General features: G+C 39.9%; 1 protein-coding gene across 1 annotated transcript in view; it reads left to right on the top strand.

Moving 5' to 3' along the window:
• Positions 1–6170: 6170 nt before the first annotated feature.
• Positions 6171–18037, top strand: part of IPP (intracisternal A particle-promoted polypeptide) — a 50609-nt gene continuing 38742 nt past the window's right edge. Inside the window, exons 1-3 of the mRNA XM_006839708.1 lie at positions 6171–6220; positions 10694–11034; positions 15405–15836. Of these exons, the coding sequence (XP_006839771.1) occupies positions 10743–11034; positions 15405–15836 (724 nt within the window). The 5' untranslated portion in view covers positions 6171–6220; positions 10694–10742. The remainder of the gene's footprint in view (positions 6221–10693; positions 11035–15404; positions 15837–18037) is intronic.

Raw genomic sequence — 18037 nt, 5'->3', positions numbered from 1 at the left:
AGGGTAGATAAAGACGGGCAACTTAGACATTGGCTACCTAAAATGAGGGGGTAATAAAGGCACGAAGTGACTGGCTTACAAGGTTTCAAAGGGAGTTTAGTTTAAGAGTATGGGGGGAAAGAAAGAGTCCCCACTGAATAGCTGTCATCTTGTCTAGATGAGTCTGATGAAAAGAGATGGGGATAAGATTCGTATGATTCAATAGTGAAAAATTGTTATCATGACTAATTGCGACTGTCACAATTGTAAAAGTAGAAGTTTTGTAACAAAAACAGGGGCGTGGTTAATCTTACAGTCCAGAAACAAAGGACCCGGGGACTGTCAAGAGAGAAGCTCACGAGCAGAATGCGGGACCTTAACCAGAGATGGAGGCAGAGGTGGGGGCATGGAGAGGGAGAGCAACTGAGGACTCTAGATTCATGGACTAAGAGCTGATGGCCAGGAGGCAGACTTGCAGAATGTGCCCTTTGGAGATGTAAATTATTATATATGCCTGAGTGGTTTTTTTTGTTTGTTTGCTTATTTGTTTTTAAAAAGCTAAAGTAAATGTGACAGTTTTAAAATAAACATTTGTTTTACGAATAGAACTAAAAACCCAAAACTATATGGGATCAAATTGATAACAACAACTTGAAATATTAGATAGGAACCTTAGGAGGCAATGAGTTTATGTTAATGGAGGAGGAACAACTCAGAAAAGGAGGGAGAGAATAGTTAAACAACTAAAAAAATGTAATCACTATCATTGAATTTTACATGTAGAAACTATTGAACAGGTGCATGGTTTACTGTGTATAGTCTCAATAACAACAAAATAAAATTAAAAGAAAGAAATTGCTGAAGGATTTTAAGCAAGTCTACTTAATCCTACTTGTAGAAACATCATTCTGACTTCAATGTGGAGACTGTATAAGAACAGAGAAAAACTTGAGGCAGAAGGAGTAAAAAGTGTTATTCATTCATTAAATGTTTTTGAGCATCTTCCGTGGACTAGCCACTGTTCTTTCATTCACTGCCATCAGTTGCTTTTACTCATGGCAACCCCATACAGGGTTCCTAGGAAAACTGACCTTTCGATTAATACCCTACAGTGCACCAAGGCTCTTGCACTGTTCTAGGCATTGGGAATACAAGCATGCTTTCATGTGTTCATATTTGAATGTGGAAGTCAATCAATAAACACATAAATACGTGATACTGTATGTCAAGTGATGATAAGTGTCATGGGGAAAAATATAGATGGGAACAAGGAGAAAGTTCTGGGAGAGGTGATATAATTTAAAACAGGAAGGTCAGGAGTACCCCCATATGACTATTTGCTTTTATTAATGATTTTAAAGTACTTAGTAGTATATATCATTATAAATATTTTACATATTTTAATGAATTTAATCATTAAACAATTGTATGAAGTGCAACTATGTTTTAGACCCAACTTAATTTGAGAAATCTGAATTACAAGAAAAGTTAAGTAGTTTGCCCAATGGTCTCAGAGAAGCAGGATCAAGTTTTGAACTATGCATTAACTTCTACATGACACTATTTCTTTAATCAACTTCACCCTATAGATCTTTCACATGAAATTAAATATATGATATAAAAATTGGAGTGAAACTAACAAAAATGTTGTAACATACAGATGATAGGATATGAAATCTGTATACAAATTTTTAGACTTAACAGGGAATTAAACAAGGCTGCTGGTTGTGGTGCTGTTGGTTAATGCGCCAGACTGCAAAGCCATTTGAACTGCAAGGTTGGCAGTTCAAGCTCACCAGCTGCTCTTTTGAAACCCTCTACAGGGTCGCTATAAGTCAGAATTGACTCAAGGGCACTTAACAACAACAACAGCTGGTTATACAATAAATATATAAGGAGGCTTCAAAACATCATTTTAAAAAAATCATTAAAAGAATTCTTTCTTTTTTTTCAATTATCTTGCAATTCCGCCTTCCACAAATGGTTTTGAAGGATCCTGTGCCTGATCAACAAAATGGCATTGCAGCTACCCCCAAGTAGCAAAGAATAAAGTCCTGCTTAAGCTTCTGGTCTCCAGAAAGCTTCAGTCTTTATCAATCCTAGAGACCCTTCCCCTGGTAATTTCAGGTTTAAGGAAAATCCCCATAACCCCGCCCATTGAAAACTCACCAGAACTGTGCCCAAGACTTCTTGTTGTTGTTAAGTGTTGTCAAGTCCATTCTAACCCATAGCGACCCTGAATAGGGTTTCCAAGGAGCAGCTGGTGAGCTTGAACCACTGACCTTGAAGTTCAAACGACTTTGCAGTCTGATGCATTAGTCCACAGCGACACACCAGGCTTCTTGTTGTTGTTTTTATGTGCCTTGGAATCGGTTCCAACTCATAGTGACCCTGTACAGGGTTTCCGAGGCTGTAAATCTTTACCGGAGCAGAACGCCTCATCTTTCTCTCATGGAACAGCTAGTAGTTTCGAACTGCTGACCTTGCGGTTCGCAGCCCGATTCATAACCACTATGCTACCAGAGCTCCTTTAGGATAAGACTACACTGCCTTAAATACCCCACTCTGTAAAAAATAGGTGGGTTCTTGGTCTCTTGCCCCTAGGTTTACTCTTAATAAACCTGCCTACTGTTGAAGCCATGTTTGTCTCCTCCTGTCTTTCCTATTTCTTAATTTTGAAGCCCTCTTGTACAGAAATGGATTCCATTTCTGTACTCACTGAGCGAAAAGAGTGTAATTATTTTAAAAAACATTATTTACAATAACAGTTGTTGTTGTTAGATGCCATCGAGTTGGTACCGACTCATGGCCACCTTATGCACAGCAAAAGGAAACACTGCACGATCCTGGGCTAACCTCACTATTGTTGCTATGCTTGAGTCAATTGATGCTGCTACTTGGCCAATCCATCTCATTGGGGGTTTTCCTCTTCTTCTCTGACTCTCCACCTTACCAAACATGAGCTCCTTCTCCAGCGACTGGTCCCTCCTGACAATATGTCCGAAATATGAGAGACGAAGTTTGGCCATCTTGGCCTCCAAGGAGCACTTTGGCTGCACTTCTTCCAACACAGATCTGTTTGTTCTTTTGGCAGCCTATGGCACTTTAAATACTCTCCTCCAACACCATAACTCAAAAGCATCAATTCTTCTATGGCCTTCCTCTCACAGACAGTGTTGTACCTCATGACTGATCGAGATATGTTCTTTTTGACGATGAATGCAATACCATTCCTCTTCAATTTGTCATTCCTGGCATAGTAAACCATGTGGTTGTCAGATTCAAAATGGCCAATACCAGTCCATTTCAGCTCACTAATGCCTAAGAGATCGATGTTTATGCGTTCCATTTCATTTTGACAACTTCCAATTTTCCCAGATTCATACTGCATTCATTCCATGTTCCGATTTTAAATGGATGTTTACAGTTGTTTCTCATTTTGAGTTGTGCCCCATCAGCAAATGAAGGTCCCGCAGGCTTTTCTCCCATGGGCTTTACTCCTTTCGCGTCATCACGGTCAACTCTGCTTTGACGAGGCAACTCTTCCCCAGTCACATTCTGAGTGCCTTCCAAACTGAGGGGCTCATTTTCTGGCACTGTATCTGACAGTGTTTCTCTGCTATTCATAAGGTTTTCAGTGACTAAATATTCAGAAGTAGTTCATCACTCTTCCTAAACTATCTTTGTCTGGAAGCTCATCTAAAACCTGTCCACCATGAGTGACTCTGCTGGTATTTAAAATACCCATGGCATAGCTTTCAGAATCATAGCAACTCACAAGCCACCACAGTATGATAAACTGACAGACAAGTGGTGGACTCATTGCCTTAAAATGCTTGATAATATCTAGGTTTTCATCACTTTGTCCAGTGTATGCTCCATCACATTTGTAGTTGTGTTTTCAGGAAAGGTGAATATCCTCTTTCAAGCTCATATATTTGAGGGTATTGTCCCACTCTTCCACTCATACCTATGCAATCCACGTCCTTGTCCATGTATTTACATGCAGAACTCTGTTGTTCTCAGGTTGTGTATTAACACTGTTTACCTCTATTCCCTTTAAGCCTTGCATACCTCCCTGTGTCTTCACCTATCTTCATCATTCTGCCAGCCTCCCTCTTCTTGTATATTGCACTTCTTGCCTATCCTCTAGCCAGTGAATTACTTTCCCTTCCTGATAACCATCAAAGAATATTTCATTTAGTATGAAAATCTTTTTTTGAGTTTTTTACAAAGTGGTCTCATGCAATATTTGTCCTTTTGTGATTGACTGATTTTACTCAGCATAATGTCCTCTAGTTCATTTATGTTATATAGTGTTTTTCAGATTCATCATTATTTTTCACCTCTGCATAGTAGTCCATTGTATGTATGTACCAAAGTTTATCTATTCTTCCATTTATGGAAATTTAGACTGTCTTCATCTTTTTGCTAGTGTGCATAGTGCTGCAATGAACATCAGTTTGCATATATCTACTCGTGTCCTGGCTCTTAGTTCTTGTGGATATATACCAAGTAGAGGGGTTACTGAGTCATAAGGTATTTCTGTTTCTAACTTTCTGAGGAAGCATCATACCATTTTCCAGAGTGGCTATACTTTGTATATTTTTTTGAGCTTTGCTATTAATGCTGGTGAGAGATGAGATCTCATTGTTGTTTTGATTGGTGTGACACTGTAGGCTAATGTGCCAGACTGCAAAGTTGTTTGAACTGCAAAGTCCGTGGTTCAAGCGCACCAGCTGCTCCTTGGAAACCCTATACAGGGTCGCTATTGGTCAGAATTTACTCAACGACGTTTAACAATAACAGTTGCGAATGATTGTGAACATTTCTTTGTATATTTTGTTGGATGTTGTGTCTGTACTTATTCCAACACAAATTGGTTTGTCCTTCTCAAAGTCAATGGTACTTTCATTAGTCAGTGAACGAATGGACCACGGAACTTAAGACTCCACGACCCAGAGACCGGAAAATCTAAATGGTGCTACCACTACCAACTGCTCTGAAAGGGATCACATTAGAAGGTCCTGGGAAGAGTGTGAGAAAATGTGCAACAAAACTCAAAATCATAAAAAGACCAGGTTTACTGTTCAAATTGAGGTGGGTGGAACCTGGAGAATATAACCTCTTCCTTCAGGTCTGGAAATTAATTCACCCCAGTGGCTCAATTTTCAGCCTAGCAATAGATAGGCATATTATTGTTAAGTGCCTTCAAGTCGATTCTATCAAGTGACCCTATATAGGGATTACTTGACCTTGTATAGGATCCCAAGTCTGTATTTTTACAGGAGCAGAAAGCCTCGTTTTTCTCCTACGGACTGCGGTTAGCAGTCCCTCGTAATCCACTAAGCTATGAGGGCTCCTTTGTTGTTGTTGTTAAGTGCCATCAAGTTGCTTCCGACTCATAGTGACCCTGTATAGGGTTTCCGAGGAGCTGCTGTTGGGTTTGAACTGCTGACCTTGTGGTTTGCAGTCCAGTGCTGAGCCTATGGCGCCACACCAGCAGTCGACCAGAGCTCCTTTTGTTGTTGTTGTTAAGTGCCGTCGAGTCGGTTCCGACCCATAGCAACCCTGTACAGGGTTTCCGAGGGTGTAAATCTTTACGGGAGTAGAAAGCCTCATCTTTCTCCCGCGGAGCGGCTGGTAGTTTCAAACCGCTGACCTTACGGTTCGCAGCCCGATTCGTAACCACTACGCTACCAGAGCTCCTTTAGACAGGTATATTTGTGTTGTTGTTAAGTGCTGTTGAGTCAGTTCCGACTCATGGTGACACTGTATAGGGTTTCCAAGGAGCGGCTGGTGAGTTTGAACAGCCGACCTTGCAGTCCAATACTTTATCCCACAGCACACATCAGGACGCCAGAAAACCCTATACAGGGTCGTTATGAGTCGGAGCCGATTCGAGGGCACTTAACAACAACAACAAAGTACACAGGAGCATGGGCTTGCAGAGGGGAAGCAACTAAAAGCCCTAAGCTACAGAACTGTCTCACCAAGATTCGCCAGCAGGCACCGCTACGCGCTACCGGAAGAACACTGCGCACGCGTAAGAGAAGGCCGCAGCCAGAGGAGCTTGAGGGCGAAGGCTCTGTTTACAGGGCCAGCTTCATCTTTAGCCTTCCATCTGAAGATCGCATCTCCCAGTCACCTCCGGACCCATTTCCCCGCCCCCTTAGCGCCTGCTGGTCTCTACTGCACGCGCAGAGCCTGAGCTGGCGCCGGCGGGAAAGGGAAGCGGTGGGTAAGAAGGGCCTGCGTGTTGGGCGCGTCTATGACGGGGTTGGGAACTTGCTTTTTGACTCTTTCAGGCTTTCAAGAGCTCTAACGAGAGAAGTGAGGGGTACCTCTGGATCCTGTTTCCTCCCCGCCTTTTTTCCTTCCACGTCAGGCCTTCTTCCACTGACAGCGGAATATTTTTTCGCCTTCACTGGAGCTTCTCCTGGTGAAGATCTGCTTCTCTTCTCCCCCGCCCCCGCCCCCCCCACACACAGACTGGGGAATCTGGAATCCGAGCCACGAGCCTGTGTCGTCCACTCATTGTCAGAGTTTCCAGCCCCGCCATATCGGTAGCGCAGGGATGTCGCAGCAGTTTAGGGCTTGCGCTTCAGCTCTAGTCTCCAGCTCAAGTGCAAAGAGCCTTCTTTGTTCTTTTGACATGCATCTGGGATTCTTTCAGACATCTTCCAGACGCTGTGGGTTCTGTGTTCACAGCCACCAAACAGGTCCTTTTTTTTCTACTTTGGGCATCTCCACCATTTCCTAATAATCTGCCTTGAACTTTGGGTCCCTTGAGGCAGACCCCTTACATCTAGAACCCCAGAGTTGTTTTCTTTCCCTTTGGAAATGTGAGTCTGGTAAAACGATGGACTCCAGTGGGGAATATAGTATCAGCAGCTACTAAGGGGATCTTGTTGTTGTTGTGAAGTGCCGTCGAGTCGGTTCCGACACATAGCGACCCTGTATAGGGCTTCCAAGGACCAGCTGGTGAGCTTGAACTGCCAACCATGCAGTTCAAACGGCTTTGCAGTCTGGCGCATTAACTCACAGCGCCACACCAGGTTTCCAGGAGGATCTTAGCATACTAGATTTCTCCTGATTGTGTCTGCTACTAGTGTGAATATTCAGTAAACACTTTGATGATGGTGTGCTGTGGAGTCTATTCCGACCCACAGTGACCCTGTATAGGGTTTCCGAGGCAGTAAATCTTTACAGGAGCAGAAAGCCTCATCTTTCACCAGTGAAACAGCTGTAATTTCAAACTGCTGATCTTGAGGTTCGCAGACAGACTAGCAACCATAATGCTACCAGAGCTCTTTGTTGTTGTTGTTGTTGTTAAGTGCCATCGAGTCGGTTCCCAGAGCTCTTTAAACGCTTGCAATTGGAGGCACTAATTTATCTTAGTCCAGTGGCTGTGCTTGATGCCTTGAAATTGGAAACAGATGTTATTGTTAAGTGCTGTCAAGTTCGTTCCGACTTAGCGACACTGTATACAGTTTCTGTGAAGTAACAGATGGATTTAACACCCCCACCCCCACCCCCACTCCCACACACTGACCTTGCAGTTAGCAGTCCAGTGCTTATCCTACAGCGCCATACCAGGACTTATGTAAACAGTCATCACTGGGGTCCAAAATCTGCTGATATGGAGAAATCTAAAGTAGAAAAAAGCCTGGCAGCCAATGTCCTGTTTAATACCTGCAGGTCAAATGTCTATGTAGAAACAAATAAATTTTACTTTAATGTGCTAGTTAAATATGATCTGTTGACATACTGCAGATACTGATGTGAAGTTTTAACAGCTATCTAGAATCAGATTTCTCAGGTTAATTCCTAGATAGTCATGATAATCAGCTTAGTTCTTTCAACTTTGATAAATTTGACTTGGGATTTCTAATATCAACATTTCTGTCAGTCTTATTATCTGTTGTCCTTACTCTAAACTATAAAACCTTAGTTATCTGAGATCTCCCAGCCCCCATGCTTCATCCTCATATCTTATCTGTTAACAAATATCATGGCTTCTTTATTCAAAGGATAACTTGTATTTGGACTTTTCATTCTCACTGTTGAAGTTTAAGACTATTTTTTAGGACTTCAAACACTTGTGAACTTGTAATGTTCTACATTTCTGTGCTTGGATTTCAAAGCCCTTTTTCTATACCCTTGCTTAAGAATTCTTATGCAGTGTGATATGGGGGGGGGGGCAGGGAATCTTTGATTTAAAGTAAAATGACCTGGATTCAAATAATGAGACTGCTGTTACAATAACATTGTAACTCTGGGGAAACTTCAGTTCTTTTTCTCTCACTTATGCCATCTTCTCTTCATAACTCTTAATTATTATGAGAATTACATAATATATGGAAAAACTAACAGAGCTTTAAAAAAATTGGTGAGGCGCTGTGGGTTAATGCGCTAGACTGCAAAGCCGTTTGAACTACAAGGTCGGTAGTTCAAGCTCATCAGTCACTCCTTGGAAACCCTATACAGGGTCGCTATGGGTGGGAATTGACTCGACAACACTTAACAACAACAACAACAAGCTATTACTGTAATTTACTCATTTTACAAGTTTTTAAAGACCTAATGTTTGGTAGGTACTGGAGCTACAGGTAGGAAAAATAGTCCCTGCCCTTAAGACACTATCTTTCAAGGAGTTTAGAGTATGTGTGTGTGTTAGTGCAGTGGGTGGGGTTATAGAGTGTCTGAGTGGTTACGAGTTGGGCTGCTAACTTCAAGGTCAGCATTTTGAAACTACCAGTGGTTCCATGGAAGAAAGATGAGACTTTCTGCTCCCATAGAGATTTACAGCCTTGGAAACCCCATACAGGGTCTCTATGAGTAGGAACCGACTCTACGGCATACTACCACCACCACCAGACCAGGTAGTGTGATGTGTGGATTGTACTATAGATAAAGTTAGGATGAGCACCAAACTCAGAATGACAAGAAAGGATTCCTAAAGGAAGTTATATTTGAACAGTCTTAAATTACATTGAAGATCCAGATGGAAAAGGTGAGGAAGGGTGGGATAAAAGAAGAACTTTTAGAGAACTGCAAATGTTTAGGTTTTGCTGGAGTCTTAAGTTCAAAGTGTTGAGATGGAACTAGATAGGTAGCTAGGGGTGAAATTCGAAGGGTTTTGTTGCTAATGGAAATCACTGAAAGATTTTAAGCAGACAGACAACAAGAAACCCTGATGGCCCTGTAGGATAAGCACTGGACTGCTAACCACAAGGTTGGCAGTTCAAGCCCACCAGCTGATCCATGGGAGGGTGATGAGGCTTTCTGCTTCTGTAAAGATTTACAGCTTAAAAAACCTTATACAGGGTCACTGAATTGACTTGATGGCAGGGCATTTGGTTTTAGTTTTAGACTGATCACAATTTTTTTTGCAAACATGTTTGTTTTTTTTAAACCCTCATCACTGTTAATTTCTAAAACTTTTTCATTGTCCCAAACTGAAACTGTATCCATTAAGCCATAATTCCCTCCCCACAAACCCCTGGTAATTAATCTATTCTATTTCTGTGTATTGCCTATTCTGGGTATTGCATTTCTTATAAATGGAATCATTTTTATATGAATTGTCCTTTTGTGACTGGATTATTTCATGTAATGTAAAGTTTATTCTGTCCATGATGTATACTTCTTTATTACAACTTACAAAACCTTTTTTCTATCTATATATCTTTTCGTATATTCTTTACTGTACCCAAAAGGGCGTATGTCCTCTCCTTGTACTGTAATACTGTTGCTCTTTCAGTACCCAGTCAGGTCCCATTTATTCTGTGAGGGTTTCCCCCAGTTATTTAGCCCTCACTATTCTCTTCTCTTGGTGTCCCCTGGTGTGATGCTGTGGGTTAATGTGCCAGACTGCAAAGCGGTTTGAACTGCAAAGTCAGCGGTTCAAGTTCACCAACTGCTCCTTGGAAACCCTATGTAGGGTAACTGTGGGTCAGAATCAACTGAAGGCACTTAACAACAAAAACATTCTCTTCTCTTAAGGAGCTCTGGTAGGGTAGTGATTACGAGTCGAGCTGCTAACCTCAAGGTCAGCAGTTTGAAACTACCAGCCGGTCCATGGGAGAAAGATGAGGTTTTCTGCTCCCGTAAAGATTTACAGCCTTGGAAGCCCTATACAGGGTCACTATGAGTCGGAACCGACTCCACAGCACACCACCACCATTCTCTTCTCTTGGAGTCCTGGTGTGGCACTCTGGATTAATGCGCTAGACGGCAAAATCAGTTTGAACCTAAAACTTGGTGGTTCAAGCTCACTAGTCGCACCTTAGAAACCCTATACAGGGTGGCTACAGATCGGAACTGACTCGAAGGTACATAACAACAGCAATTCCCTTCTCTAAAACCATATTAGAACTAGCATCCTACAGTTTAGTCCTTATTTTGAAACATGTTAGGTGTTTATATAGAGTCCTGTTGTGGCGCTTTGGGCTAATGCATCAGACTGCAAAGTCATTTGAAGTTTAAGGTTGGTGGTTCAAGCTCACCAGCTGCTCCTTGGAAACCCTATACATGGTCGCTATGGGTCAGAATTGACTCGACGGCACCTAACAACAACAATTAGAGTGTTTAATGTCTCTAAGTAGATAGTAAACTCCTTTGATAATAGGAAATGTTTCAAAAGTGTATGAATGGAAGACATATTAATACAAAACTATGTTGCTTGATCTCTTTGTATTTTCTTTTTCAGGGTGTGGCAGATTATGGGCAACAGTTCTTTTAATTAATATATCATCATCATGGCTAATGAGGACTGTTCCAAGGCTGGTGATAGTCCTTTTACATCCGATAAACATGCCCAATTCATCATGGCCCAGATAAATAAAATGAGGAATGGACAGCATTTCTGTGATGTACAGCTACAAGTTGGGAAGGAAACTTTTAAAGTTCATCGGCTGGTTTTGGCTGCTAGTAGTCCCTACTTTGCAGCTTTGTTTACTGGCGGAATGAAAGAGTCCTCAAAAGATGTTGTACAGATTCTAGGAATTGAAGCTAGAATCTTTCGTGTACTTTTAGATTTCATTTACACAGGTATGTTAAGTGAGCCTGTTGCTTTGAGTTAAGAATGATGCAGTCACTCCTGCACTGCTGTGTTAATATAAATTGATCTAATTCATAGGGAAGGGGGCAGTGGTGGTTCAGTGGTAGAATTCTCACCTTCCATGTGGGAGACCCAATTTGTTTCCTAGCCAGTGTACCTCATGCACAACCACCACCTGTCCCTCAGTGGAAGCTTGAATGTGACTATGATGCTGAACAGGTCTCAGTGAAACTTCCAGACTAAGACAGACTAGGAAGAAAGGCCTGGTGATCTGCTTCCAAAAATCAGCCATTGAAAACCCTATGGATCACAACAGTCGATCTACAACCAATCATGGGGATGGCAAAGGACTGGGCAGCATTTCTTTCTTCTGTTCATTGGTCACCATGAGTTGAATCCATGGTAACTAACAGTAACAATAGCAACAATTTATATGTAATTTGGATAAGCCTTTGAAAAGTTATCTTTCAACCCAGTGTTCTTTATTAGGAATCTTAAACAATTAATTAGAGATGTGAGTAAAATGTATCACAATGCTTATTGTAACATTATTTATAATAGTATGTAATATATGTGTGTATGATATATATTTGAATACAATAATTGTTTCCATAGTAGATCATGGTAAAAATATATTTAATGAGATATTATTTAGATCTTATAAATGGTTTAAAGTATATATAGTATCGCATGAAAAATGTTTATAATGTTGTTAATGCTGTCAAGTCGGATCTGACTCATAGTGACCCTGTGTAGGGTTTTAAAGGAGTGGCTGATGGGTTTGAAACACCAACCTCACGATTAGCAGTCTAGTGCTTATATATTTCTGAAGAGTTTTAATGGCATTAGATAGTGTACATAAGAACTGTATGTAAATTATAAGTTTTATATATACAATATGGACCTCCTGATGTGGCTCTGGACTGCAAACCACAGGGTTCAAAGCTGCCAGCTGCTCCTTGGAAACCCTGTACAGGTTTGCTCTGAGTTGGAAACATCTAGATGGCATTTAACAACAACAACATATACTATATGGAGTCCTGATGTGGCACTGTAGGCTAAGCACTGGAATGCTAACTGCAAGATCAGCAGTTCAAACCCACTAGCTGTTCCTTTAAGGAGCTCTGGTAGGATAGTGGTTATGAGTTGGGCTGCTAACTTCAGGGTCAGCAGTTCGAAACTAGCAGGAGAAAGATGAGGCTTTGTGCTCCCGTAAAGATTTACAGCCTCAGAACATCCTATGCAGGGTTGCTATAAGTCAGAACCGACTCCACAGCACATAACTACCACCACCAACCACAGCCATTCCTTGGAAATCTTATACAGGGTCCCTAATGCATCAGAACCAACTGGACTGTATTTAACAACAGCAACAACATATATAGTATAGATATGTATAGAAAGAAAAGATTTGAAATAAATACACTAATGTGTAAATACTATGTATAACTATGTATGGAAATATGTGTGATTTCATTTTTATATTTTTCTGCATTAGATTTTTTTTCTACAATGAATATAGTCCTGGTGTGGCACTGTAGAATAAACAATGGACTGCAAACTTCCAGATCAGCTGTTTAAACCCACCAGCTGCTCCTCAGAAACCCTATACAGGATCACTATGAGTCAGAAACGACTTGACAGCACTTAACAACAACATAGAAAAAATATTGTAAAACAAAGACTACCTGGTCTAGTTTTGAGAATATACTCTGCTCTCTTTTTGGGAGATCATTATATGGACTTATAAAATATTGTTTTTTTAAGTGGTAGTGGTGGTGGTTATATGCTGTGGAGCTGGTTCTGATTCGTAACAACAGTGTGTAGGGTTTCCAAGGCTGTAAATCTTTGTGGAAGCAGAAAGTCTTATCTTTCGCTCAGTGAGGGGCTGGTAGATATGAGCTGCTGATCTTTTGGTTAGCAGCCCGACTTGTAACTCACTATGCTACCAGAGCTCTTTGTATTTTAAGTAAGTGATATTTAAACTTGGAAAATAATGAAAGGTGATTTCTTTTCCTTTTTGGAAAATTTCAGAAAATTGATCATTCTTAATTTGAGGCTTATTAAAAGAATTGTCTTTTACTTACCAAAAGCAATGCAGCTCTTTATATTGGCTTATGTATAAACTAATACTGAGGAGTTCTTGACCTGATTTTTCACCATGATTTGTTGAGCTGATTAAACTGCTTTATAACTGTCCCTGATTCTCTTATTTGCAAATATAAATTAATACAGATGAATTCATGAAGTGTGGAACTACATTAAAATAGAAAAAATACCTCAACTTTTCTATTCTGCCTCTGTTGTCTGATAGTAACAATAGATATTTAATGAAAGAGAATGTTCATGACATCACCACCACATTATGGATAATGAGAACTTCCATCAAAGAAATACAAGGCGGTAAAATCTAGAGAAATAAAAGCTACTGAGCATATCTTGAAGAAAAGAGCATGGAAGAGAATAAACATTTAAGGTTAAACTTGGTGTAACATACCAGCCAGCATTTGGCTAGCATTTATTTTTCCACAAAAATGAACCTACAATAGGCATTCCAGGGCTTATATGGTGGCTTCACATGTCATTAATCAGTTCCCATCAAGTTGATAACTCTTGTTAACCCCTCATGTGTCAGAATAGAACTGTGCACCATAGGGTTTTCAATGACTGATTTATCGGAAATAGATTGCCAGTTTGCTTTTGAGGTGATTCTGGGTGAGCTAAAACCTTTGCCTTTTAATATTAATTATTTACACCATTTAGTGTCCCAATGTTCTTCCAACATTTACTCTCTGATCTGTAACTTATAGCTCTGTATTTAAGATTACCGAGTTCTAGCCAGTGGAATGAGAAAAGGGAAAAGGGCCAGCCAGCTGAGTCTATCCTTTTTTTTTTTTAAAGTTTTTCTGATAGCTTCACTCAACAACTACTGTAATATCACTGTTGCCCAAACTTAGTCTAAAGTTCACTTCTATCTTCCAGAAAGGCTGAGAAATGTAGTCTTTAGCAGAGCACAATTGCCACTCAACAAAATCAAGGTTCTGTTTGAAAGGAGAAAGAATACTGGGTATTCATTGATCAGGGAACTTTGCCATCTTTAACACAATTAGTTCTTTAAAACTATGTTGTTTGATTTTCATTGTAAATAGCATTTACTTTATGTAGGGGTGGGAGGAAGTAAAACCTGTTATTCTATTTATCTCTCTTTGGAGTCTTAGTGTGGTGTTGTGGGTTAATGTGTTGGACTACAAAGTTGTTTTGAACCACAAGGTTGGTGGTTCAAGCTCACCAGCTGCTCCTAGGAAACTTAACAATACTTGTGCTGTTCAGTCGGTTCTGACCCATAATGACCCTGTATGGGGTTTTCTAGGAGCAGCTGGTGAGCTTGAACCACCAAACAAGGAGCTCTGGTAGCGTAGTGGTTACAACTCCAGCTGCTAATCGTAAGATCAGCAGTTCGAAACTACCAACTGTTCCGCGGGAGAAAGATGAGGCTTTCTGCTCCCTTAAAGTTTTACAGCCTCGGAAACCCTGTACAGGGTCAGTATGAGTTGGAACCGATTCCACGATACTTAACAACAACAACAACAACAGTGCTATAACAGTTACATGCTAGGCTACTTATGGAAAGAGTGGTAGTTCCAACCCATTCAGCGGCACTTCTAGAGAAAAACCTGGCAATCTGCTTCTGTAAAGATTATTTTTCTTCCAAAAAAATAACTTTTCTATTTGGAAGATAAATTCTGTGGGGGAGTTCTATTCTGTTACACAGGGTCACTTTGAGTAGGAATCAACTTGATGGCACCCAATAACAACATATTTTCATTATTAACCATAGGTCTTAATGTATATTTCTCACTTAGGTTTCACACTTGGAATGAAATGATCTGGGTTTGAGATTTAGCTCTGTCACTAATTAACTGTGTGATACAAACCATATAATTTAACTTTAGTCAAGCATTCATTCTTTCAACAAATAATTATTGAATAGTTTGTTTGAGCCAGGCACTGGGATATGACAGTATTAAGGACCACTGCACCATCCTCAAAATTGTTATGTTGCAGCCACTGTGTCAGTCCATCTTGTTGAGGTTCTTCCTCAATAAGGAAGGGTTTGTAGTGAGGGTTGAGTGAGTGTATAAAGCAATTAATACTGTGTCTGGTTCATTGTAAGTTTCATAAATGTTAAATATAATTACCATTAAGCTTGGTGTTCATGCCACAAACCTTTGTTGCCTTTTTTTTTTTTTTTTAAAGCAAACATTAAGCTATTTATAGAACCAGGTATAAAGCTTTTGAATATACTAACTCAAATATTTGTTTTTATTTTAATGGCTATTTTGTTTCCCTACTTCCCTAGGTATAGTAAATATAGGTGTGAATAACGTCCAGGAGTTGATTGTTGCAGCAGACATGCTGCAGTTGACTGAAGTTGTTAATCTTTGCTGTGAATTTCTGAAAGGACAAATTGATCCACTGAACTGCATTGGGATCTTTCAGTTTTCTGAGCAAATTGCCTGCCATGATCTTTTGGAATTCACAGAAAACTATATTCATGTCCATTTCTTGGAGGTTCATAGCGGGGAAGAGTTCCTGGCACTTACAAAAGATCAGCTGGTCAAAATTTTGCGAAGTGAAGAGCTTAGCATTGAAGATGAATACCAGGTCTTCTTAGCTGCAATGCAGTGGATTCTGAAAGATCTGGGAAAGAGAAGAAAACATGTGGTAGAAGTGCTAGACCCAATTCGATTCCCTTTACTACCACCTCAGAGGCTTTTAAAGTATATAGAAGGTAACATTTTTTTTTGCTATGAAATTAGTTAATGATCCAATAACTTTTTGTTTGAAATTTGAGTGTTCATTTTTTTTTAATTCTTTAAGTCATTTATTAAATAGCTATTATAGGTAAATTGTGACTTTTGTGTTTTGTTAATATTGTTAAGTGCCAACGAGTTGGTTCCAACTTATAGTGACCTGAGGAGCAGCTGGTGGGGTTGAACCACAGACCTTTCAGTTAGCTGTTAGCAGTCTAGTGTTTATTCTATACCGCCATGGAGTCCTGGTGTGGAGCTGTAGGATAGCACTGTACCACAAGGTTCGTTTAAAACTCAAGGTCAGTGGTTCAAACCTACTAACTGCTCCTCAGAAACTCTTTGTCTCTATGAATTAATTGGAACCAACTCGAGAGCACTTAACAACAATTCCATAGAATTTTTCAGTATGTCTACCCATTGTTATAATCAAGTTCTTACATAACCTTTCTTGAGATTAATACTAAGGGATATTAGTGTTGTGGATAAAATTATGGACAGAGCTAGCATACCACTGCTACTGTTTGTAATGCTAATTATTTCACTAAGAGATTTCCTTTTCCAAGCTGAAAAATTCATCAAACCCTAACATTTGAGGAAAATGCATATGCTATAAAAGCAAAACTTAATAAATCCTGTAAGTTCTCTTATTATAAAATGAATTTTATATTGATATATAGCTTCTAGTAATCTTTGAATTATCCTTATTTACTTATTTTTTTCACTGTGAATTGGGTGAAGGTTTACATAGCAAATCAGTTTTTCCATTCAACAGTTGATATATATTTTGTTCCATCTTATTGATTGCAATTCTCAACGTGAAATATTACTTATTCCACTTCCTTCTGTTTTCTATTTCCATTCCTCCTTCTTTCCTAACTATCCTGAGCATTGTCCTTGGGTAAATGCTGCCCTGTGATCTCAAATGGTTGATTGTTTTGAGTGCATACCTCCCTAGTGTTATTGTTCCCTTTATAGACCTATCTATTCTTTGGCTGAAAATTAAGCTGGGGGTGGTGGTGGGATAAGGGAGTTAGTTCAGTTCCAGACCTGAAGGAGACCAGCAGCCATAATATGGGGGCTGGGGGAGGGGTCCTCTAGTCTATCCTACCATAAGTCTGGTCATTTTTATGATTTTGAATTTTGTTCAATATTTTTTTCTTACTCTACCCAGACCTTCTAATGTAATCCCTTTCAGAGCTATTGGTAGTGGTAATCAGGCACTATGTAGTGCTGGTCTCTCAGTTGTGGATGCTCAGATTCACATGGTTAGTCCTTTGGACTAATTATTTCCATGTGTCTTCTCTTGTCTTCATTATTCTTTGTTCCAGATGGGGAGAGACCAGTGGTTGCACTTAGATGGCAGCTCATGAGCTTTCAAGACCCCAGTCACTACTCACCAAAGTAGGATATATGGCATTATCTTTGTGGACTATATTATGCCAATTGATCTTATTGTCCCCCCAAGACTATGGTTTTGAGCCCCCATGCCTAGAGACACATTTCCTTGAGGTATTTAGTTATATCGAAGAAGTTTTCATAACTTTGTCCCTGTATGCTTTACCACTTTTATGGATATATTCATAGCATAGGTAAATTGATCTACTTTAGTGTTGTTACGTGCCGTCAAGTCTCTTCCATTGCATAGAAACCCTGTATAGAGTTTCTAAAAGGAGCGCTGGTAGCGTAGTTGTTACGAATCGGACTGCAAACCTCAAGGTTAGCGGTTCGAAACTACCAGCTTTTCCACGGGAGAAAAATGAGGCTTTCTGCTCCTGTAAAGATTTATAGTCTCGGAAACCCTGTACAGGGGTCGCTATTAATCGGAACCGACTCCATGGCACATAACCACTACCACCACCATAGGGTTTCTAAGGAGCGACTGGTGGGTTTAAACTGCCAACTTTGTGGTTTACAAATGCTTGTGGGAATATCCTCTGTCAAACCTATATCAGGGGGCTTCAAAAATTACGTTCTCTTTTAATTCCATTCTTCCATGAAATTTTTGGAACACCTTTGGATACAGTCCTATTCTCCCTTCCACACTCATCAGCGTGTGTGTCTGCCCATATAGCTTTGAATAACTTTAGAGTTTAAACATTTTTTTAATGAAAATACTTTCACAGTACTATTAAAATAATTTTATCTTTATATTTTAAGAATTATATAAATTTATTTAAAA

Source organism: Chrysochloris asiatica, unplaced genomic scaffold (assembly GCF_000296735.1).
Source record: "Chrysochloris asiatica unplaced genomic scaffold, ChrAsi1.0 scaffold00026, whole genome shotgun sequence".
NCBI lineage: Eukaryota > Metazoa > Chordata > Mammalia > Afrosoricida > Chrysochloridae > Chrysochloris > Chrysochloris asiatica.
This window is presented reverse-complemented; position numbering and strand designations above follow the sequence as displayed.